This window comes from Phallusia mammillata, chromosome 4 (genome assembly GCF_965637545.1).
Source record: "Phallusia mammillata chromosome 4, kaPhaMamm4.hap1.1, whole genome shotgun sequence".
Lineage (NCBI taxonomy): Eukaryota > Metazoa > Chordata > Ascidiacea > Phlebobranchia > Ascidiidae > Phallusia > Phallusia mammillata.
The window spans coordinates 5370955-5395652 of record NC_137255.1 but is presented as its reverse complement, the minus strand read 5'-3'; the positions used below and the strand labels follow the sequence as shown (position 1 = coordinate 5395652).

Sequence of the window (24698 nt, the reverse complement as noted above, 5' to 3'; positions counted from 1 at the left end):
TTTGGTAATCCACTGTACGCTTTTTTATTTGAAATGAGTCAAACGAATATTTTGAAATGCGGCAACATTAATTTACTTCTAAATGGTTTTAAATCTAAAAACGCCCAAATCCCTGAACCAGTAAAAAAGTATGGTTTTTAACCAAGATATCTGAAAGTGTGCCTGATAAAAAGGTTGTGAATACAAAATAAAGACTGTTTTTAACGACATTATGCTTGAGAAAATCTTGATTGGTGAAAGAGCAATGATAAATAATACGATTTCTAATCCAAATCAAAACGCAATGACCCGTGCGACATGCAATGCAAACACGTGACATGAATTGTCGATTTTGCTGATAAGTTTCCCGGTTTGTGATCAAAATTTGTTTTTGTTTTTATCTTGAGCAACACACCATGCTTTTGTATTTCACCGCCATTAGTAGCTTCTATTATTTACTTAGGTCATTCACTATAGGTTTAATGAAATGGTTTTAAAATTGACTAGTCAGCATTAAACAAGTTGTGTTTGTTTGGTAATTGTCCAAAGTTCCCAACGACCACCTGTACTTGTATGGAATTGTTTTCAAAAGCATTATCAAACCCCTGACTTTATTGAACCAAGCTGAACGAACTGCTTCATTTTGTAAATTACTCCTGGTAAGTTTTAGTTTTCATAGGATGCATAAACCATAATGCTGCTGTTTTTTTAAAGTTACAAATAAAAATCATGTCTGTGTGAATGCAGTAAGTTTATAATAAAATATATGTTAAATATATAAAGTGATTGTAAAACTTACATTTAAAAACTTTTTTTGCTTTTTTAATTGAATCATATAACGTATTTGCAAAAAAATGCACAAACTTTACTGAAAAAAATTTTCTGTGTATTTTTGAAAATTGGTTACGATTGTTTGTCAGTCATTCTAACTGTGGGTGTGCATTATATAATATGCTTTTCATAACTCCCAAAGTATGTCTGTGAACTAGGATGTTTTGTTGATTTTCTTCAAAAATCAAGTGTGAAAATGTTCGTTTTCAGTATTCTATGTATAATCTGTGCAGCATGGATTTTTAAGTCTTAAAATGTGTTGTGTTATGGATCTGATTGGTTAATATTTTCCACTCGCTGCAATGTTCCTGTTTGGTTTTCGTGATTAACATCACATTTTGGCAGTATCATTCAAAATTGTGCTTACAAAAATGTTTTGGATAGATTGGCATGACCAAGTTGAGAATATAGAGCTGTTGCATGATCAAGTAAAGGATAAAGAGCTGTGGTTTTGTAAACAGATAACTAGAACCTGTTGTGGGTATGGCTGCTTCGTCTGCTAAAGGGCTGTTGCTGCAGTATAAGTTGCATTTTTTAGACCTTGGTTTACTCTTGAAAATCTGCAAATATATTTGTCTACAGATAACTAGAGCCTGTTTCTGGTATTGCTGTTTCGTCTTCTAAAGAGCTGTTGCTATAGTATAACTTGCATTCTTCAGAGCTTGGTTTAGCCTTGAAAATCTGCAAATACATTATTTTCATTGCCAGATTAGGAACCGAAACAAGTATAATGAACTTATATGTATTGCACAGTTGTAAGAGACTGAAATGAAATGGTTTTATACTAACAGCAATCTTGTTCAGTATCAGAAAACAAATGACACATTAATAAATCAGACATACATAAAATCACAGCTGTGCAATATTGCAAGCAGGAATATATAAACAGTAGATGAAATAAGAAAACAAAGTAATACAAATTTATGTATATAATACTGTAGCAGTTTTGCAATGTCTTTCTGTGTTTCATTGTTTAGGTTAACACTTCAAATGCGCTTATTCTTTAAGCCGTAATTCATGTAGGCAAAGAAAATACAACAGTAGTGGGTGCAATTGACAGTCAAAATCGATAGGGAAACATCTAATAGTCGGAGCACCGATTTATCAACGTCCGCCTTGCGTGTGCAGCGGGCAGTAGGTTATGCGTTGCAGACATACCTTGCATTGGTGACGTTTTGTTGCCGTTTGCGCCTTCAAGCGCTGCGGTACCTATATTTTTTCTGCAACAACAGACTTTTATACACTGCCGCTGCATTATTCTGTTTTTCTTATCGATAGTCTTTCAAAAGCTGGAAGCTACACGCAAGTTTGGCGTAGCATAAAATGCTTTTACAATGCTTTGTGTCAATTATTATCAACAAACGAAGTATCCTGCGAAAAATGCTTGCTTATAGCATTCTCCGTGAGCAAACTCTTCCACAGCTGACGTAGGTCTTGTCTGAAATCGAAGATACACAATTGTCCATCTCCTACATTTTTTGTAGGTTCCCTTCAGTACATTTGAGAAGCGAAATATACACGACTCACTCCTCTGAAATAAGCTTGGCCATAGCATTGTCCGTGGGCAAGCTTGTCCACATCTGACGTAGGGTTTGTCTGAAATCAAAGATGTGCAATTGTCCGTCGCCTACCTTTTTTGTAGGTTTCCTTTCGTACAGTCGTCTTTCAGCTTTGTACATACGAAAGGGTGGTCTCCGATCCGTGGTCATATAACGCTGTCGTTTGTGGCAGCGGAGTTCATTCGTGTTGTCACACAGGTATCAGGGTGACAAGGGCACAAAGGTAGTAGACGAGTCCTTCTGATGCCCGATAGCCTATCCAATTTCATTCCAGTCGTCTATACTTGCCGGTAAACAATCAATGAACAAACGGTTGTTACTAGTAGCGATCAGGTTAATTCGCAACAGACTGATAGGTAAACCGTTGTTAGGAAATGTGTAAGTAGCCGAAAATGCAGTAATCGTTTTTTGCTTGTATTTGTGAAGTTTTTGCGTGAATATGTAGTTGGAGTGGACGTTTATAGGCAGATTTTGCGTTGTCCAACTAACGTAGGTATTTTGTACGAGTCGTAAGAAAACTGACGGTTTACTGACTTTCAAATTGCTATTCGTTGTTACTGCTTTGTTTAAACGCTTTTTAATTTGTCCAAAGTGTTGGATTTACTCATATAACTCCAAACTGATTTGACTTGCAGTTTCTCAATAGGCTTAATTTTCTTAGACGGAGCATTGATTGAATTTTTGTTGTAGTTATCCAGTTGCTTTTATAAGTCGTTACATTGCATATATTTCCACACGAGTACAGCTGTAAATCCTTACTAGTGTAGATTTTCTCCTATGTTTCGTAAAGCAAACAGATAAACGTTATCACCACACATGTTATGTTGGACATAGCTACTATAGCATCAACTGGACTTACAATAGCGTTGGTTTTAGCTTGGCACTCAATTTAAAATAATAGTGTTTGCATCAGCTGGGAATCTAGATTTAAGTTTAAATGCCTTCGATTTAGCTAAATTGCCAGCTCAGCTAGTAAACGCGTAATTAGAGTAAATTTTACTGTTATTGAAGCTGTGATTTATTGGTTTTGTTTGCGACCAGTGCTGCTGAAAGCTAGCGTCATTGTGGGATTAAAGCGGAAAGTCAAATCGCTGGTTCGTTCGCCTCCTTAAAGGTCGATAGTAAATCTGAATGGAGACAGGCCTGTGAATGCTAGCGTGCAATGAATCGCATTGTGGTGGCTTATATATTACAGAAAGTTACTTTTCAAATTCATACGAAGTCAGGGCTGTTTTCATAACATTTCGAAGAACGTGTCGTATTTGTTTGCCAGGCAGAGCATTTCTTCTGTAGCACAGAACGGGTTTAGACAAACTAAACGTGCAATGCATATTTCTGCAATTCAATAGTTTTTGCAAAACTTTCCATTTGCTCCGTACACAAAAGAAAACATATTTCTGCAATAGCTGTGCGTTCAATTTTCTCGATATTCCGGGTGAAAACTGCTTCATTACTGCCTTTGTGTACGGAGCAAATGGAAAGTTTTGCAAAAACTTGAATTTTGTGCCGTCTCATTGCACCGAGGTAGTATTGACCCCGCTGTTTGCTTAACACAGGCTTTAGTAAAGACCAGGAGCGGCAAGGACCAACCACGCAGCATTCAAAACCGGCGCTGCCGAACTTTGTATCTGTTGCGCAACTGCTCCCGAGCCGGCGCTCGTCTTACACTACGTCAGCGTGTCCTTGGTGACGTCACGACTATGTAAGCGATCGCGTGATTGTGATGTAACTCGTGACGTTTCGCCTGGCGTGGCATATGAATTGAAACCCCTGGCGTATTGTGACTAGTTTTACCTCTAGTCCTCTACTAATGTTTTTAGTGTTCTATGCTGCGTTTTTGGAAGGTTTTAGGCATGTTCAGATTTTTCAACTTATTCAAATAGAATGCGTTTTTGAAGAAATTGTGTGTATGTTTGGGCAAATAATTTACAGCGCCAATTACGAAACAAGATTAGAGTGGCCGTTTATCGATTTCTGTGGTCTGCAGTGTAGGAACAAGAACTACCTTTTGTAAGTTCATTTCAACAGAGTGTTGCTTGATTACAGCGCATAACCTTACAGCTTACTACGATATCCTACTTTACCACGCAGTTGATTTAATCAAATATGCAAAACCAAACTTGCCTTTGTCGCTGTGTTATAAAAGCAGGGTTGCTCTTTCAAGGTTATGGAATGGATTAATTCTAATGCCCTTTCAAACAGGCTCGTTTAAAGTTGCCAGGTAGCGGTTAGTTAGGTACGAAACGGCAGTTGGCTGTTGTTAAACAGGGAACGGTGTATTTATTTACTTGCCAACGGTTGTAAGGATTTAGTACAGTGGTTCTCAACCTAGTACAGGTCGCGTACCACCTGACTATTTTTTCTACAGTTGCGAACCACTTAAACCCTGTTTGAATGGGTAGATCAAGAAATAGACATTTTTGTCTTGGCGAGGTTAGCATATTTCTGAAACCAGCAAGGCTAGAAGTAAAATATAGTCCTTGATATACGTTTTGCCCGAAACCAGGGCTGATCAGTTGGGTCAGTTTAGTTGCAATTCTTGATCTGACATGAATTAAGTACAGAAAAAGCTACACACGTACCACATGAAAGGCGACGTACCGCTAGAGCTAGAGGGTCGCGTGCCACGGGTTGTAAACCACTGATTTAGTGTATTCATAGATAACATGGGTTCAGTGCTGGATTAAGGGTCTGCTGGCCTGTAGGCACATTTTATAAGTGACCCAAAAATCAGGGTTGCCAACTAAAAAAATAAAATTATCAGTGTTGCCAAATCATTGTCACAAAGATCGTTGTTGTGAAGTGGCCTGGATTTTTGACTGGCCTGTAGGCACGTGTCTACTTTGCCTAATGGTTAATCCGGCACTGCATGGGTTGATAAATAGGGTGACATACATTTCAATTTAAATTGCTGGTTCTGCTCAGAAGCTGTTCCCAAAAGGAATAAAATCACATTTAAACTACAGCGAAGACAGAATACCTTTGTTGTTTAACTTAGCGCAGCGAAACGGGAATATTTGGCTTTGACCACATGACCTAACATAGCGTGTAAGTCGGATTAGGCACTGGGTATTCGTGACAGAGCGTTAGTAACATGGTGCTGTTTAGTGGCAGGGCATAGTTTCTACATAACTTTATCTTTACATACTGTTGCTAGCTGCTGAAATGGTAATGGCTAAACTGCCAGAACAGTAGAAAGATTTTGGTCATGCATTAAGCTGGTGTAAAAACAGGTTTCATCTATTCACTTTACTTGCCGAAAAATGTGTCGTTGCATTATCATGAGTTGTTATTCTTACCTTAACTTTACTGTTTGAACGATATAACTGAAACACACGCTGTACAGCATAAAATTTACCTAGCAACACTGGCTGCTTAGACATTTAATTGTAAATGTATTCCTTCCAAATAAGGCAATGTTTTCCGCATTAACGTTTCATCTCATCAAAACGAAAAAAATGTCCCTGCAGCGTTTTAATTTGCAACAGTTTCCTGTTAAATGCTATTAGGACGTTGGCATAGATCGGTAAACCCATAAGCGCCGATCCCATCAAAACAGGCCACAGCGCAAAGCAGCAACCCCAGTCTTGCATGCTGCCTTAGTGCTTTCAGTGTTGATACACACGTGGTTATGGGAGAAAAACACGTGCGCAAGGCATTCGCGCCACGTTACACAGGCCAGACACAGTTGATAAATGCCCTTTAGTTTCTTATCCAGCTAAGCCCAGGTGGCAGGTGCTATTGAATTGGATGCTATACTTGTTGGTGTTCGTTTATACTTGCTATGTTTGTGACAGTCAGTTAAAATTGGAGTTAGGATATTGTTTGTGTATTAACAGGCATAAAATGCTATGTTTGTGGCATTCAGTTAAAATTGGAGTTAGGAAATTGTTTGTGTATTAACAGGCATAAAATGCTATGTTTGTGGCAGTGAGTTAAAATTGGGAGTAAAAATATTGTTTGTGCATTAACAGGCATAGAATGCTATGTTTGTGGCATTCAGTTAAAATTGGAGTAAAGACATTGTTTGTGTATTAACTATTATAATGCACGAAGCAGTCTCTTTTGTATGAAGTTTTTCCTGACATGAAGATGGTATTTATGCAAAAAGTAGGAAATACGTTTTGTCAGGTTGTCTGTTTTGTTTAGTGAGTTTTATAAATAATAGAACAATGCAGATGTAGTACTGAATACTGCTTTATTACTAAAACAACAAAACTGTAACAATTATGTCTGAGATACTGGATTTTAGCCAACTATTTGGACCAGAACCACTTTGTGGCGACTCATGGGTATGAAACTTAGATGTTAGATCTGATATCTTGTTTTTGTCAATTGTTGTATATGTGTGCTCCAGCTAAAGCCTGAACTGTCTTTTTTGTCTAATATTATTTTATTTGCATTGTCTTGACAAAGCGGGAGAGTATTAATGTAAATCACAGCTTAAAAGTTGTTTATGCACCTGCCTTGGTACAAACAATGGCAGTTTGTTATTTAGGTAAAAAACTTTGGGCCTCTTAGCAACCAAAACCACATTTAAACATTGTTGCTTTTCATGCAGAACACTGGACTAGATCCAGATGCATTCAATGTCATGACAGCACTCGGGGTGTCCCAGGATTATCCGGATCTGGATGAGTTGTTGGACATAGGGGATCCAAGTGATGCAGTGCAACCTCCCAATTCTTGTTCTGCAGGATCTTTTCAGTCAAATGATTGCATTGAAGTGTTGGACTGGTACTCTGACACTTCTGAAATTGCTCATAAACAGTATGGGTCTCAGATAGAATTTGAGGTCAGTTACTGTTAGTAACTTGCATTTTTGTGTTCATTTCAAGACAATAAATTGGTACATTAAACCTCGTATAATCTGGACCCTTTTGGACCAGAAAATATTCTGGAAGATCTGAAATAAACAATGTTGATTAGTTAAAGCAGGGGTGGGCAACCTTTGTTACTGTAGGGCCAATTATAAATGTCAAAATTGGATCGAGGGCCGCACATATGCATCACACAAAGTGATTTTGCTTTGTTTCTTAAATCTTACCAAATATGCTTAACCACAAGTATAATTCGTTTTTGATTCTACCCACATTTTGCCAGATCTTGGAAAACTAGCATCAGACGCATTAATCAGTTTAAAAATATGTAATAGTTGGACTCGTTTGCCAGTACTTTTAAAATCCAAGCGTCTCTGCGGGCCGCACAACCTTTAATGAAGGGCCGCAGGTTGCCCACCCCTGAGTTAAAGCCTTACCACATTACAAAATATGTGTACCTCAAATTTAAGATCTGGATTAACCGAATCCAGTTTAATTGGGGTTTGCTGTATTTATTATATTAATAAAGAAACAGATATATTTTTAGTTTACAACCTGTCGTTTTATAAAGGCTGTCTAACCAAACTGTATTCATCAGCTCTAAAAATAATTTAGTGGTTGGGGCCTTATTATGTTCAAAATATGTCAGGATAAATTTGACCGTATAAGTCTGTTACACTTACAAAGAACACAGCAATACTTCAATTTAATTTAACAAATTTAAACAAAATTAAGTTGATTTCTTGGGTTTGTACTTTTGAATTAAAATCTCCAGCATCATCAGTATCTGTAGGTTATGTCAGTTAAACTGTTCTTAACGCAAAATAGATACATCTCAAAATGTTAAGTAAGAGTAATTAATGTTTTTCATAACCATTAATCAATTGCTTTGTTTTGATTATATTTTCAAACATTTTTTTGATATCCCTGAAATATATATATATTTTAAAACAGAAAGACAAAAAAGAAAATGAAGCTGGGCTCCTCGAAGCTCTTCAAAAATCTATGGACATGGAATGTGACACTGTCTCCGATCTTGTTTCTTTATCTTCTTCTCTCGATCATCCTCCACTTCCTCTCTCGTCCAGCTCCTCTCTACAGGTCCCATCCAGCTGTTTTGCTCTTCCGCAGTCATCCAGCAGTTATTCACCACTAGGTGGATCAGTGAGCATGTCTCCTTCAACAGGAGATAATTTGTCGCTGACGTCTGTGGTCAGTTCTGCGACAGAAGTTTCACTGGATGACATGGAAGAAAGTGATGAATCCATGGTAAGAAATAGTGTAATTTTGTATCTCTAATTTTAAAAGTATGAAAGCAGTTGGAGACAGTGCACACAGTTTCAACCTACAAAGTCGCATCAGTGCAGCTGGTAACGAGAGGGCCAGAAACCAGTTGGTAAACCACTTTTGGAAAAAAATGCTTATTTTTTTGGTTTATTGGGACGATCTAATGTTTCTTTGCATATCATTACCCTGATAAAATCATCTCAACATTGCCCTAATATCTCAAATAAGGCGTCAAAATGTCTGTGATATGATACACTTTATATTTGGGGAAATATATATATAGCTGTGGACATGAAAATATATCCTAGTTCTTCTAAACCTTTTGTATGCCATTAACTAGATTCTGCAATTAATCGAAAATTTCATACCAAATGGCTACAGTTTTCTTGGCAATTAAACCAATTATATAATGTAGTTGGCAAGATTCATTTATATTTCCTGAATATATAATCCTTTCCTGAATATACCTTTTAGTATGTCTGTCTGTAAACAGGATGTTTTAGTTTGTTTTTTCCTTTGCTTTTAGTTGAAACAACTTCTTTTGAGTCGTACAAACATTATCTATCCGCGCGAAGTAGATTCAAACAACAACTGCATGTTGGACCATGTAGCTGTCAATGTTGTGCCCAAGGTATGGTTGGCCTTGGATTTTGTTTCATTTGGAACACTACTCAAATCTGTTCAAAAGTTCATTGACAAATTTGACGGCCCAAGTAAATGTAAAAAACGAAATGCTTTATTGTTAAAACATTTCGGCAAATGCTCATGACATTACCAGTGATATGAGAGGCCACATCAGTTACTCACATTTATAACTGCAGGAGTCACATAAGAGATTGATAAGTGAAAGTGTACCCCTTCATATCATTGATGATGGCATGAGCATTTGCCGAAACGTTTAAATAAAGCATGTCACTTCTTAAGTCTACTCGGGCAGTTATATTCTCTGTTAGTTTTTAGTTAGTTTTCAATTTACATGAGGTCTTTAGTTACTCAGTGGCATCCGTAAACAAGCTGTGTTTTTTTTTCTTTTAAGGCATCTGACAGCAATGGGGAAGACAAAAGACGCAAGAAAAAGACTGCGAAAAAGCAAAGCATCACCAAAAAGCCCTTTACTGAATTATTAAAGCACTTTGAGTCTACAAACCCAGACAGTGCATCAAGTAAGCTTGTTTTGGTTGAGTTAAATACATGTGACAAGCTGTATTGATCAGATGCACAGTTATGTATCATAGTTTTAAATTAAAGACAAAACGAATGCATGAAAACAATTTTGTCTTGGAACTAGTTTTGGACTTAGCCTGGCATAGGCATGCACAAACTATTTTGACAAATTTTAAGTTTTGGATTAGGTACTACGATCATTTTTTAGACTAGATACAATGTCTATCTTTTTAACTTTCTGTTCAATTGCTACAGCCAAGTTTTCCCTTTTTTTCTAACTTATGTTTTTTAGTAGTGATTTATTATGGATCCTCTTCCCTAAAGGTTTTTTTTCTGTACAATGCTGAGCTTTTGGTCAAAAAAGTGCTTCAAATTTGTTCAAATTTGCACACATGTTAGTTAGTGGTCCAAATTTGATCCTTCTGAAGTGTGACCCCAAATGACCTAGCAGTCCAACCACAGGCCTCCAAAATGTGAAATTTTAAAAACAGATCTACTTACTAAAGTACATGAACCATGAGTTTCATACTCTGTTGGTTGGTGCATTGTAAAGTATTCACGAGGATTTTGTAACTTTTAGTTAGATTCACTCAGTTTTCATTCAAATCTAATTGGGACATTTTTAAGCCCTTTTTTATTTCTGTTGAATTATTTCTTGCTTGCAGAAACAGCCAAGGCGAACTCTACAAGGGTTGTAAATGCTAGCAGGTATCAAAAGCAATATGGTTCAGCACCCGTGAGCAGACTTCCTTCTCCTGTTGAAGATGACTCCGGAAATGCTGCGAAATCAAAGTCCACTAAATCCAAAAGAATGCCAGTGGCCACAAGGAGCTCTGGTCGTCGACAAACAATTGAGTAAATAGTAATTTGTTTTGTTGTATTTTTATGATATGATAGGCAATGGTAATTATCTGATTACAACTATGTGTAAACCAACCAACATTAAAACTCTTTTTTTGCAAAAACAAAAAACAAATTTGCATAAATCAATGTTTAAAAAACAAGAATAGAACAAAGGTTTATATAAGATTTTTTTAAATATTTGTATTTTGCATTTACAGTGTCACACTGCCATTGAAAAAATCATTATCGGCAGCCAACAAAGGAAATACACAGGGTCCAGAAAAAAGTAAGTATTTACATTTGTTTGTTGGCTTGTTCTGGGTGTTGCCCAATCATGCTCAATTTATAGCAAAAGAGCATAAGTTATAATGTTTAAATATTCTAAAGCTGTATCCTTGCAATTGTTGGGCTTCACACATGTAAAATTTTTTAAGAATATACATTTGCATTTTTTAGTGTTGCACCAAATATATAGGTTGTACTTTTTATACTCAGTTTCAACAAATGGCTTATCGATATAACTTAACAATCCAATTCCACAATGTTTAGTGATAGTAGCCGCCGATGCCGATAGTCTTCTCGATATTCTTGAAAACAAATCACCATCTGACTGGAAAGCACAAAGTAGGTATCAAAAACTACAGGTGTTTTATCAAACATTGCCTACATTTTACCATTATAAACTGAAATTGAATCCATTTTAATCCAGGGGTGTGCAAATATTTATTACAATGGGCCACAACTTACATTTATATTAAAGCTGAGTGCCATTCAAAAATATGATACATATTTTTTGACAAAAAAAAACGTTATTTGTTTTGAAACCTGCAGTTTGTGCCCCCTTAAGGGTCTGTTGGTTAATTCCAGGGGTCCTTGAAGGCAAAATTTTGAACCAAGTTTGCATAGAGCTTAATTGTAAACTTTACCTTGTAAACCAATGCCAATGGTGTAGTACAAATAACAGTTTCCTACAATTTAGGGTATTATGATTTGTGTGTTTTAGGTGGGATTGACTGCTCGTCTATTAAAAGTCGCATGTTGATTGACAAGCGACGCTCTACAGTCCTAATAGACCCATTGCCGCATAAAAGACAAAAAATCGGTGTAGATGGCAAAACGATAGATGAAGAGTCCTCTACAAACACAGATAAAGCACAGCCAGCGGATAGACAATGTACTGAAAAACCATCAGCAGAACATGATTATTGTCACAAAGAAACACCCCAGCCTGAAAGTTCAGACCTTCTGTCCGCTGTGCTAGAAGCAAGTGGTCTATCTTCTAACTCTGATGCAATTCAAAATGCAGGGGATGATATAGGTGTCAAATCAAACAAGGTTTTAAAATGGCAGGACTATTTGCAGCGGGTACGACTAGGCATCAGAAGTGCTCCAAACAGTCCTACGTCTTCACCGAAGATGCAGAGAGGGTCAGCGCGTGGCCCAAACAATTTTATGGTCTTAAATAACCCTGGTGTTGTGAGAACAACAGCCAGACCTGTTACACGGCTGGTTGAACCAATTGTTGCAGCTAAAGTTCCAAAGCAAAAGACTAACCTTCAACTTCAAGAGTTTGAAGAGTACATTGCTAAACTACAAAACAATACAAACGTTACAGCAACTGTGCAGCCTTCATCAGTTTCCAGCAACCCTCCATCAGTTTCGATTTCAACCAATGTTGGATCACAGAAGGCTGGCGTAGCAAAGGATGAGGCTATTTTGTTAAAGCCAAGAGCACCTCCTAAGCGCTCCAAGCAAGTGACGGTGCCAAACATTGCAAGTAAATCATTTGTAAAGATTAGCAGTGGCGGAGTAGTACATACAGCTGCTGTGTCTTCAGCTCATCCAAGCTCCTCTACACCTCTTGTCATGATCCAGATTCCGAAAGCAGGCAGCACTGGTAGTGTAGTAACATTGGGAAGTCATGTATACACTCCTGCAACCAGTGCTAAATATGTATCCGCAGTAGCAGCACCCTCAACAACACCTGTTCCTGCCACAGTGAAAGACCTTTTAAAAGACCCACGTGTATCGCATAAGCCAAAGCCAACTACTGGGGTCAATGTGGTAAAGCCAATTTCCAAGGTGAAATGGAACGCTGATGGTTCCACGCCAGTGTCAAGCACTGTGCTAAAACCAGTAACAGCATCACAGATTAGCATTGCTGGTCAAGCCAGTAAAACAACGGCATCATCTGGGCCCACTTTTAAATTGGTGACTTCCAATAAAGGTGGACTGGAAACGAAGTCTCTTATTCTTAGTGGAGTATCTGGAAAATTGAAGGAAATTCTGACTCTTTTGGCCCAACAACAACAGGTATGTATTGTAGGGATGTATTGATTTATTTATCAGTCAGGCCAAACTAGTGTTCGAAAGGGAACCAAAAACAAAAATGACTGTTTTTAAATGCGTTAGGTGGCGAAAAATGTGTACTTCTGTGGCCTTTAGAGCTTAATACACCGCTGGTGAAGTAAGGGACATTGGAAAGCTACAAAATTATTATGGAATGTGAATCTTTGTGATGTCACAAGCACTGACCACGAACATGAGATACTTGGTGCTTGACCAAACAGAACGTTTGCAGTTTAGCCCATCCCTGTGGTTTTTGGCTAAAAAAACATATCAGTCCAACTCTGATGTATTGCTGATGTGTTTTTTTAAGTTGGATGTCTTTTGGTTAACGCAAATGTGTTTTGGTATTAGGCACAAAAGATGGAAACGACTGGGTAATGCTTCATGATTTATGTGTGGAAAATAATTTAGGTTGTGTTTTGTATGGTCATAACAAAAAAAACTATGAAAGAATCTTGTTGTGTGTGTTTGTGTTTGATCATTGTGTTTATGATCTGTGATGTGGTTTAACTGTCAGTAGTGAGGTAGGCATCACACAAATCTGTGTTTTTTAATGTTGTGATTCTTATTGTGTCAATGCCTTAATTGTAGACTGTATACATGATTTGAAATGTGTTTTCTGTGGCAAATCATTGAGAAAATATAACAATTTTAGGCTGTGAACTTTGGGCTGCTTTTTTGAAAAGCTTGTTGCATAATAATATTTTGTGTCCCCTTTTAATCATGAAACACAGTTTTTCAGAAGTTTCATAAAAATTAGTTGTCAAATTTTCAATATTACTTTTCTCAAGGATAAGTATCTGAAAATTTGCATTGTAACTTTTGATTCTTGTTGTTTCATTAATCATTTGTTATAACACAAGCCCACAAAGAACTTTTTTTAAGTTGCTGAATTTGTACAACAGATAATCATAGAACAGCCTTTTAATGCCTTGCTGTTGTATTTCAGCAACAAGGAAGCACTTCCACATCAACAGACAACAGTCAACAGCAACAAAAGACTCTACAGCAGCTTCTGACAGCTGTTTCCAACCTTAAAAATGCTACTACCACCCACCAAACTACCTCTACAGCTACCACTAAACCCGTTACATCTAGTACTGCACAAAATACTATAAACAATGCCACCACCGTAATGCCGGAGGCTGCGAAAATTGCAGAAAGCAGAAAATCTGTGCCATCCCCTTTGTCTCTTATTCATGAAATCAAACAGAATTTGAGCAAAAAGACTGAATCTGCAGTTTCGGTGAAGTCAGTTTCTAAAACCAAACCTCAGTATGTATATACAGTTCCTGCGTCATCAACAGTTAAACTTGCTAAAGTACCAGAAAATGCTATGATGACCACTGGTGGAGGTGTACTTTCCTTGGCTAACAGGCGAGCAAGTGCAGAAAGTACTGATAACACTTTCAAAAAGACTGTCACTCGAAGGCATTCAACACAGGAAAGGGTCTCAAAGTCACAAAACTCTGAAAATAGGAGGCAAAATGTCCACGAGAGCAACCAGATTACTGTGTTTGTTGACCAAGTGGATAAACAGTCTTCGAAAGCCAAGTCTAGTCAAGCACTTGATGATACTTATATGCTGGATAGTGACTTATTAGGCATTGATGAAGCAACAAATGAAATACCAACGCAGGATGGTAATTTGTCTGAAATGGACCTGTTAGCCTGTAAGGACCTTCCACTTCATGCAAGTGAGCCTTTTGTTGAATCAAAAACTAACTTTTTAAGTCTTAATGCGCAAACTCCAAGGGTGTTTTACACTGATCCCAATGCTGCCCCTGTACCATTAATACACATTAAACCTGGAAAATCATCTGAAAAAGAGCAAACCAAAACAACGCTTACATCAAAATCTGCAACTAAAGAAACCACTAGTAGTTCATCAACACTTGCTGCTGTCGCCAAAGACTCTAACTCCAATGAAACAAATGATATTTGTAATGTGAATGAAGAGGTTGGTGTTAAAGAGCAGGAGGTTTTGCAGAAAATGAAAAAGGTTCCACTAAGACGGAGCATGGCTGCCTCTGAAATGTTGGAGGACTTTGATGTCAATGAAGTCCTGCATCAGGTACATAGTAAATTTTTGTCTCATTATTGTGTATAAGTTAAAGTTATAATGCAGATAACTTCGAAGTCAATATGTTACAAAACAAAACATATAATTAAACTACAACAAACAATTTTAACATATTTATTTTTATTACACTCGTAGTGTGCAGCAGAGTTGTAAGTTGGGCCGGGTTTGCAGAGTCAGCAGAGTTGTAAGAATGTAAATATATATAACAAGCTCGATTCAGGCCTGACTTTACCCTCCATAATTTGTGACATAATTTTACCAACTTTAAGGCTTTTTTATGGTCGCATTTTAGGCTTGTACTTGAGTTTGCTCCTTATAACATGCTTACAACACTGGAATGCACTGTGTATATTATCACTAATTTCCTGTATCATTGTTTATTGCAATTTTGCCTTGACATAATCAGTCCATTTTTTATGCCAAGCTGCCAGTATCAAGCAGTGAACAGCCCGATGTATTGGATTTGCGCACAGACGCAACTATTGATGAGGTGGCTATTCAAGAAACAGTTGAATGCGCAGAAGAAAGTGATTCTGAGCAACATCAGCCAATGCTATTTAACAAACTTCCAGCATACCTTTACTCTGGCAAAGTCCTAAGTTCAGGTTAGAGCAACTTTCCATCTAGAATTTAATCTGCAATTCATAAATATCATAAGCTTCGAATAATATATAAATCTGTAATTTGTATTTTGACTATGGACTTGTTTTAAAAGTCAATGTTAAAGAGCTCAATTCAAAATATGGCATATTTTATTTTCTTAAAATCTGTATATACTTGGTCTTAGATTTTGTTTTGTAGACCTTTTTTGCCCCTGACTTTAGGTACCTGACTTTTTGAATGTGTTTTGTATTTTGGGTGTTTTGTGGCTACAGTCAAACTTCGATACTATGCCACCTTGATATTATGCCACCCTCGCTACTATACTACTTTTGATCGTCACCAACCAAATTCAATAGAAAATATATTTACTATGCCACCCCTTACCCTTGATACTATGACACATGAGAGTACAGTATTACTGTATTAACGGTCTGGTTCCGGATTGAAAATTGACAATTTTCGGTTTGAGCTCATGATAAAACAGAGAAAACATGAAAAACAAATCGTTGAGTAAACAAACGTGGTCATGTTAAGAGGTTTCACAGCTTTGCAGCGAGTTATGTAAACGCCGTTCCGTGCTTGTGTCACGACAAAACTAAAAGATCCTGTTTGTTCTATGCACGATCTATCCGTTTTTTGTAATAAATTATACTGCATACTGTACCTTATACTGTAATAAATTACAATCGTACAACACAACGTGGCATTACAGTACATTGTTATGTCACAAGGCTATTTTTACAACCAACCCTCGCTATTATGCCACCCTCGCTACTATGCCACTTTCTCTCGGTCCCAAAGGGTGGCTTAGTATCGAAGTTTGACTGTAATTACAAGCAGTTAACAAAAGCTATTTAAAAGTTTTGTGGTATTAATTGAAATACCCAAAGATTTATAAGTTTTATTCTGTGCAATTTAGAACCTTGTTTCACTTTGTGCAATTTAGCTATAAACATTTCGGGTCAAATTGGTTCTAAACGGCAACCTCAAACTTTTAGGTACCACCACAAGTTCCTGTTCAGGGGATTTCCCTAATGACTCGGCTGTAAAAGGTTTAAAAGACCTAAACCACGACCCCTTGATTGGCAGCTTGGAAAAGCACAGCGATTTCGAGGAATTGCATTACAACAAGCTGCCACATTACCTTCGTGGTGGGAAGGCCTTTCCAGGGTAAGTTCAAGTATTGACAATTATAGTTTAAGTTGTTACTAAAGATGAAACCGAATATTTGCAAGTTTGCCCAATAAATTCTGAGAGACTACTAAAATTGTTATTGTTGGAAAAAAAAACTGTGTATAATTGTGCTGTTGGTATTAGAGAAGTTGTTTTGGGTGAATTATCAGCTTTGTAAAAAATGGTGCACTAACAGATAGCAAAAAAAGTTAGTTTAAATATCCTTTAAGTTGAAGACTGATTTTTCTGAATCATCTGTTAAATCATCTGGTTTCTTTATTGGTCCGTTACGGGGTAAGAAGTGTAAGAAACACCAGCTTGTTGTCCTTTTTCGTACAGTTCCTTAACCCATACCCTTCAGTTGCTATTTAACTAATTTTTGACGCATATCTTTTATTATTTATGACTGACATCATGCAATTACGTAATGTGTGACAAGGGCTATAGTCAGGGTTGCCATACCGTCCTTATTTCTAAGATTTGTCCTTATTTTGAACGGCTATGTCTTAGAAAAGTTCATTGTCCTTATTTCTAAGAAATGTCCTTATTTTTGGCTGTAGTCCTTCTTTTGTCTTATTTTCAACAAATACAAGTCAAATCCCTGCTACAAGTAACAGTGAGTCTAGACCTGAGCTGTCGTGAGATGCACAAAATATTTTCTAGGAACAACGAGTTACTGAAACAGACTGTTTCTGTCAAAAATATTGCAAATATTATGTCATGACTCGTAAGCTTATAATTGCAAAGATTTGTTTAAAAACGTTTGTTTCGTTTCGGCAAAAAAAATGATTTTTCAGTTGTCCTTATTTTTGGTTTCAAGTCGATGGCAACCCTGGCTATAGTTGTACATTACGTTCTAGCAAAAAAAATGTTTTAACTATAACGACATTAAAACTTGTTTTGTGTTTTTAATAAAACCAATCATTTTTCATCAGAATGGCTAAGAGCCTGTCATCACGTAGGTCAAGCGGAAATCTGGCAACTAGTTCAGGAAGCTTAGACAACTACCCTGTTCTGAAACGCACACCAGAGGGCGCCCTTGTCAACACAAGAGAACTTTTCTACTCCAGGTTACCATCATACCTGAGGTAATTTTTGCCTTAAGGTGTCACATCATCATGACTATTTTTACAAATACTTTAAACATCGGTTAAGGACCTGTTTGGACCCAAAAAATTGTACGGATTAGGCGAAGATCCGGATTAAAAAATGCTGTGTAACTGCCGCGCTTTAACCATTATTATCCATCAATTGTGTTCGCAACTATTTTGCGCTCCATAACGTTTTAACGTTGCGCAGCTATTTCCGGCTTGGTGATTGTTTTAGTGCAATTTTGTTGCTATGTTGTCTTTCACCAAGCGAAATAAATTCAACTGATTAACCGATGTCGATTAGTTAAAGCCTTACCAGTTACCACATTAAAAATCATTTTTACCTCGAGTTTTGTCCGAATTTTGCGAAGATCCGGATTAACCGAACCCGGTTTAACCGAGGTTGTCTGTACCTTTTGAATGCAAACTTAAAACCGGGTTGTTTTGGTAAATTTATCTAAAACGGACCAAATTGCAATGTTTGCTAAATTACATGGAAATGACAAGAGGCCCTTCACCACATAAGATACTACGTCACTCGCCTTGGGCGTCATTTCAATCTGAAGAGATTCTATTTTGCTGTGTCATGCCTATACAATTATTATTTCACAAAAACAGTCACAGTACGCCAGGCCCATTGATGGCGCCATACCGAATCAGCCAGTCACCAAGCATTCCTCACCATATGGCAAGGCGTAGGCTAGAAAAATCTAGCGGTGGGATTCTGACCCACGACAGGAGACTTTCCGGGACTCATTTCAGGGCTGATCCCAGTTATGAATTTATGTTCATCTTAACAGATCACAAAAACAATGTATTTTTTATGACTCAGCCTCTTAGCTAGTTTAGCTAGTATAGATGATTTCACTTAATGGATTTATTTGTTTGGCAGCGCTGGTCGTTATCACGTGGTCGACACCGTCACCGAACCACCTCCGCCAGAAGACGACACTGTTACCCCGGAAACCATGTGGAAGCAGGACCAAGAGGAAAAGTAAGTCATAAGGGTGGAAATCTCCTTGAGGGACATCACCTATTTTCACCACAAAACTTGGTTAAGCTAACCACCGTTACGGCATTAACTTTGGTATCTAATGGTGTACTTAAGCATGGCATCACTAGAATCTCCCAGCTTGTTGCTTGATGGATGAAGACTAAAATGAACCTTATGCTTGCTGATTCAGGTTTAGGAAGAACATAAATTAACTTACCTTTGTTTATCGTGCACTGTACTACGCGCATTCGGTGTTATTTACCCTGATGAAGGCGACCTGTATAGGACGTCGAAACGTCGGAATAAAATTACATTTGCCAGAAGAGCTCTATAAACTTGATATTATGCCTGGCAACAACAGCTTATTTAAGAGGAGGCTAGGTTTGACACATACATACTTATATGGATGGATTACGATATCTTGTAATTACGTAAATATGGGCGCAAGTTATATTCAGTGCGACTACGTTGCCTAAAAGCCGTATCATTGTATTTCGTCTTTATAGCATTATCGGTATCTTATTCAAATAGAACTTAACATTTTTCGCACTATCGTTTTGACAGGCGCAAGAAGCGAGAGAAAAAGAAAAAACGCAAAAAGAAGAGAAAGAAACAAAGCAAGAAGAAGGACAAACAGTTGGAGAAAGACCGCCTTCTCTACTCAAAGTTACCGCATTACTTTCTCGCTGGTCGACGCTCATTGGTTCCCGATCGTCGAGCCTCGGAGCAGTCATATTCGTCCTCGCTTTCTGATTCGTCGGGATCTGAAGACCAGGAGGCTCACACTAGTTACAGGTATAAAGTACATTATACTTGAGTTTGTAGATTTTCATGTAACCGCATATTGTACGCACACACGTTGATGCCTATCAAAGATGTTTTGAATACTAGTACTTCGTATACTTACATAATGCAACATATCTTTATTTGGAAGATTTCTTTGAATCGATATATCTCGTTTACAGGTCACGTGCTTACCGACAATCGTACTCGCCCAAGCGTGACCGTTCCGCTTCGCAAAGCAGCTGGAGTTCGAGATCGCCTTCCAGGAGTCCAGAGTAAGCCGAAATTCATTATTCATTTGTGTTTTCATTTGTCTCATACGCATTTAGTAAACCCCTGACCGCTGAAAACGAGACAAATTTTGAATCTAATTAAAATAACGAAATCATAGTACGCCGGGTCTATCAAAGGCGCCATACGGCTAAAAGGCGGTCTCCCAAGCATTCCCATGTGGCTAAGGATAAGCTAACATTACGGCAATTTGACATTGACTTGAATTTCTGAGTATATTTTTGCAGTCGGTCTTGGAGGACACAACGGTACAAAGTCACGGAAAGGTCACCTGCTCGACACGTGTCCTACAGCTCATCCGATTCTGACTACCCTACGAGCAGGTACGTTATTTTATATGCGAAATAAAATAACTTATACTTATATTTCCAAATCGCGGCATATTTCGTAAACTAATAAGTAGCGTCTGAATGCAAAGTCTATTTTGCTTTCAAATCAATTTTCCTTTTTAAAAAGCCAATGGTTTCTAACCTGCGTAACTTATATTGTTTTTTTAATTTAGAGAAAAGCTACCTAAGTTGTTAAAAAATACGATAAATTTGCCGTATAATCTGAAGATTTGTTAAACGAGTACAGTAATACAGTAAATTTCGGTTAATGGGGACCCGTTTGGACCCAAAAAATGTCCGGATCAGACGAAGATCCGGATTAACCGATGTCGATTAGTTACCACATTACAAATCATTAGTAGCTCAAGCTTTGTTCAAATTGGGCGAAGATCCGGATTAACCGAATCCGGTTTAACCGAGGTTTAGTGTAATACAACTGATAAACAATCTGATGTTTGGTTTTTAACGTTTAGAACGAAATCCACCCGCAAACGACGTCGTTCACCTTACTCGAGCGATTCAGATTGGGAAGGAAAGCGAAGAAAACGGCTTGACGATAAAAATCGTGAACTAAAGGTGGGAAAAGGGGGCGTGGCTCCTAAAAGTGGGCGTGGTCACCTCGGTCTGTGCCAGTGTGGTTAAGTATAGGATTTTTCGTTTTGCAGAACAAAGCCATTCAAGAAAGAAGGGTGATGTACGTAGGCGGTATCGACGATGACGTCACGAAGATCGATTTGCGTCGAAGGTTCGAGAAGTTTGGAACGATCGAAGAAATTTCGTTACATTTTAGAAGAGACCGGTAAATATGATAAATATTGTCTTTGAATTTTTTCATACAGAATTAGCTCCCAAGATACACCCATACGTCATCGTTTTTTGATGACGTCACAACACTATGACGTCATTTTTTTAGAATTTTATGGAAAAATAAGTTTTTGTTTTTTTTGTATTTTTCAATCCCGAACATTTTTTTGGTTGTCATAGCGACAGTTACGCGTTCGTGACGTTCCGCTTCACTTGCGACACGTTCGAGGCGATCGAGAAAGGCAACAGTGACGTCACACAGGTGAAGTACACTCTCTGCTTCGGCGGTCGACGCGAGTTTTGCCAAGTCGAGTACGCGGATCTCGGTGAGTACTCAACACTTGGACTTCTGCTAAAAGTCGAGTTATGCAAAACTTATTTACCTGTGATTTTTAAGTTAAAACAATCAGTGGAACTGTCAATTTCTGTTGCGCGGGACATTTAATGCTTTTTGTTTTGTTAGCAGCAATTCTAGTTGCTATGGCCGTTGACATAAATCAACACTTTTGGGGAGAAAATTGTGGGTTATATTTACGAAATTATATGATTAGCAAAACTAAAATTACGTTACGACGAAATTCATTAAAAACTTCAAATCGACGAATTTATTCCAAAAATTAATTTTCAGGTCAAAATTTAAAGAACAAATATGCGTTATTTTATTGTTATGTCATAATAGCTTGAGCATTCTGCAGAACCCGAAGTGTTAGATCATGAAATGCTTATTACCGTAGTTTAAAAAAGACAGTTGTGTAACAGAAAACAATTTTTGTTTTGTCCAGACGAGGCACCAGAGAGCAACCAGCAGAGAACAGACGAAGACGACTTCGACACATTACTTAAAAAAGCAATGCGCCGATGACCCAGGAAAATTTCTTACTGCTACAACATGTAGTGGTAACTCCTTGTATTGCAAAAGAAACTACCTAAAATTGGCTACTACCCAGTTTAACCTCAAAATGCTTTTTTAAACGATTGTAGGTTTCAAGCTACAATTATGAACAATATAGGCCATTCGGCCAAGTTCCTGCCCAATATTTACACCTTTTGGGTTTCGGACTAAAAAAAATTATGAACAGCGACATTTAGTGGTGGATGTTTGTCAAAAACAACAACACTTCGTATGATTTCTATTGGAATCAAATTTGATACTTGTGGTATGCGAACAAATACGTATGAAGTCCTTGTGGCTGGTTCCACTCCCGAATTTTGTTTGTTTGTTTGTTTTACGATTGTTATTACTATTGTTGTTGTTATGGTGGGTGCTAGTGTTTCCATATTTGTTCACCATTTTATGTGCATTGCATTTTTATGTTCCATCCAGAATACGAGGTTTTATTGGGAATATTGGAAACGCCGAAAAGACTGTTTTCCCTGTAAGAAGGCTTTAATGCAGTGATTCCCACATTTTTTTAGACTTTGGCATAATTTTCAGGCTCGAAACGCACAAAAGTTTGTTCAAAGGTAATCAATTGCAAATTTGTATATGACTGCTAAAACTGCTTTTGGTACCAAGTGACATAAGGTTTTAGCATTCTACACCTTTATTTTGTCATTAAATCCTAAACTATGAGAATAACACTCCATAAAACGGATATTGCAAGGCATACAGTTTGGGGATCACTGCTTTAAAGGCCTATTTTTTCTTTTAAACTGTTTTAAACGACAAAACTTTTCGTTTCAATGGTATTTTTGACACTCGAAAAACCAACTACTACCAACTCGAAAAGATAATTAATCCAACTCCAAGTCTTGAAAGTCTTGTCTTTTAAGGTTCAACCCCTAGTCTACACGGCAATATATGTTGCACTACTCAGTTTTATTCTGTTAAATTTACTGGAATACACATTCTGAGCTGTGCGAGGTTTGTCGTAGCACACAGGTCTAAATCCCAGTCATTTAAAATGTTACATTGTTTGGGTAACGAACCCTTTGTGTTTGTCATTTTTTCGTTCATCTAATGTTCCAAACTGTCACTGCCAACACCATTGTATCGTCTATCGACGTAGTTTGTGTTTTGTCTTGCATTTCAGCGCCATTGCCTTGTTTTCCGTTCTCGAATGTGCACTTGGGTGGGCCTCGCGTGTGTTGGTTTTTGTGTTATTTTTTCGGTTGCTGGGTTTTTAATTTAGCGCACGACAATCGTTATGTTGCCTGTCGACGTGCAAAATAATAAAATCCAAAAATCCGAACTTTGGGTCTATGTTTTATTTCAGTAATTATTGTTTATAGTAGGGGTGTGCAACAGGCGTCCCGCTGGCCACAATCCGGCCCGCCAAGCTATTTAGTGTTGCACTCCACGGTTTCAGAGAAAAAATGCAATTCTCCTGGAGGTTCAGAAAAAAAATCCAGTTATTTTTTTGTAAATCTCACGAGTTGCTATACTTTTCGTAACAAGCTTAAGCTAAACCAGCGTTTTCCAACCGGTGTGCGATACAGTAGTTTGCAAGTACTTCACCGAATGTGATGTAATAATTCCCTTTATCTAGTAAACAATTATTTTGTCGTGAAAGCCACTGTTGTGGCGAAACTCTGTATGTTTCAAAAAATAAATGTATTGATGCTTAAATGTATTGATGGAAGATTTTCAAATTTATTGTGTACATAAAAAAATTGTGTGGCCCTCCCTTGATATCCAAAATTGGTTAGATGGCCCACGGATGAAAAATGTTACACACCCCTGGTTTATAGTCCTATATCGCCACCTAGCGGCTGAAAATTGTTTGTTGATTTCTGGTTCTTATTTGCACCCCAAAGATTCAAAGCACAGACTAAGAAGTTTTTTTGCATGCCTACAATAATAAAACTCCGCTAAAGTGCCCACAAAAGATTTGTTTTTAGAGCAGAACATCGCATTTTAAACGCGAACATTTTTCACAGATACATACAAAAATAAATTTAATGTTTTTAATTAACGTGCGTTACCCAGAAGCCTTAATTTAGTTGCTAAACTTGTTTTTCGAATTTTTTGCAAGAAAACTATGGTTTCATTTTTTAAAGATTGTTTACGGTCCTCTATCGCTCCCTAGCGGCTAAAAGTTGTTTGTTTGTTTCTGGTCCTTAATTGCACCCGAAAAATTCAAAGCACTTGCAATGAAGTTTTTTGCATGCCTACAAGCTCCGGTGAATGCCCACAAAAAGATTTGTTTTTTGAGCATTTTCAACGCGAACATTTTTCATGGATACATCACAAAAATAAATTTAATTTTGTTTTTGTTTCTCGTCAATTAATATGCGTTACACAGAAGCCTTAAATTACTTGCTAAACTTGTTTTTCGGAGTTTCCGCACGAAAATTCTAGGTTTGAATTTTTTAAGATTGTTTACGATACTCTATCGCGCCCTAGCGGTTAAAATACTTTTTACCGCTTGGGTGCGATAGAGGACTGTGAACAATAAATATTCTGCCGATGGTGCGATTAACACGGCGCCACAATCGTATGATTGTAGATGCGCCAACAAGGCAGACTTTTTTAAATAAACTATCTTAACATTTTTTATCTATTAAAAGACAACTAAAAAACTATGTACCTTATGCATACAATATATTTCTCTCCCTATACAATGTTGTAGCTTAACAATGCTCCACATAAGTTTAAGGACATCCTACAAATAATAACAGGTTAAAATAATTAGCTTTTTACCAAAAAATGTTGAAATTATTGGGAAAGCCTAAAAGTTATCCAACTGTGTGGCTTATTGCAAACAAATACAGG

At 37.4% G+C, this 24698-nt stretch overlaps 1 protein-coding gene across 3 annotated transcripts; it reads left to right on the top strand.

The window, feature by feature from the left end:
• The first annotated feature begins 444 nt into the window (after positions 1–444).
• Positions 445–23175, top strand: LOC145223108 (uncharacterized). Of its 3 annotated transcripts, none has more exons than XM_080089445.1 (21): positions 445–638; positions 6931–7164; positions 8144–8458; positions 9003–9107; positions 9513–9639; positions 10306–10495; positions 10702–10769; positions 11033–11107; positions 11487–12796; positions 13782–14906; positions 15340–15520; positions 16517–16688; positions 17627–17779; positions 18675–18776; positions 19341–19571; positions 19742–19834; positions 20078–20173; positions 20653–20755; positions 20845–20978; positions 21164–21309; positions 21766–23175. In XM_080089445.1, the coding sequence occupies exons 2-21, from the start codon at positions 6964–6966 to the stop codon at positions 21843–21845; spliced, it is 5007 nt and encodes a 1668-aa protein (XP_079945571.1). In that variant the 5' UTR covers positions 445–638; positions 6931–6963; the 3' UTR covers positions 21846–23175. The 3 variants fall into 3 exon arrangements, with proteins under 3 accessions (XP_079945571.1, XP_079945570.1, XP_079945572.1); XM_080089444.1 differs by lacking the exon at positions 445–638 and adding an exon at positions 6491–6661; XM_080089446.1 differs by lacking the exons at positions 445–638; positions 9003–9107 and adding an exon at positions 6491–6661.
• Positions 23176–24698: the final 1523 nt, after the last annotated feature.

What these genes read in the sequence shown, in the direction of transcription:
- LOC145223108 (XM_080089444.1), top strand. Translation starts at nt 6,599, where the DNA reads ATGTCTGAGATACTGGATTTTAGCCAACTATTTGGACCAGAACCACTT. An exon ending in GGTGGGAAGGCCTTTCCAGG is followed by an intron (nt 16,689 to 17,626) that starts GTAAGTTCAAGT and finishes ATTTTTCATCAG; the next exon opens with AATGGCTAAGAGCCTGTCAT. An exon ending in TCTGACTACCCTACGAGCAG is followed by an intron (nt 20,174 to 20,652) that starts GTACGTTATTTT and finishes TTTAACGTTTAG; the next exon opens with AACGAAATCCACCCGCAAAC.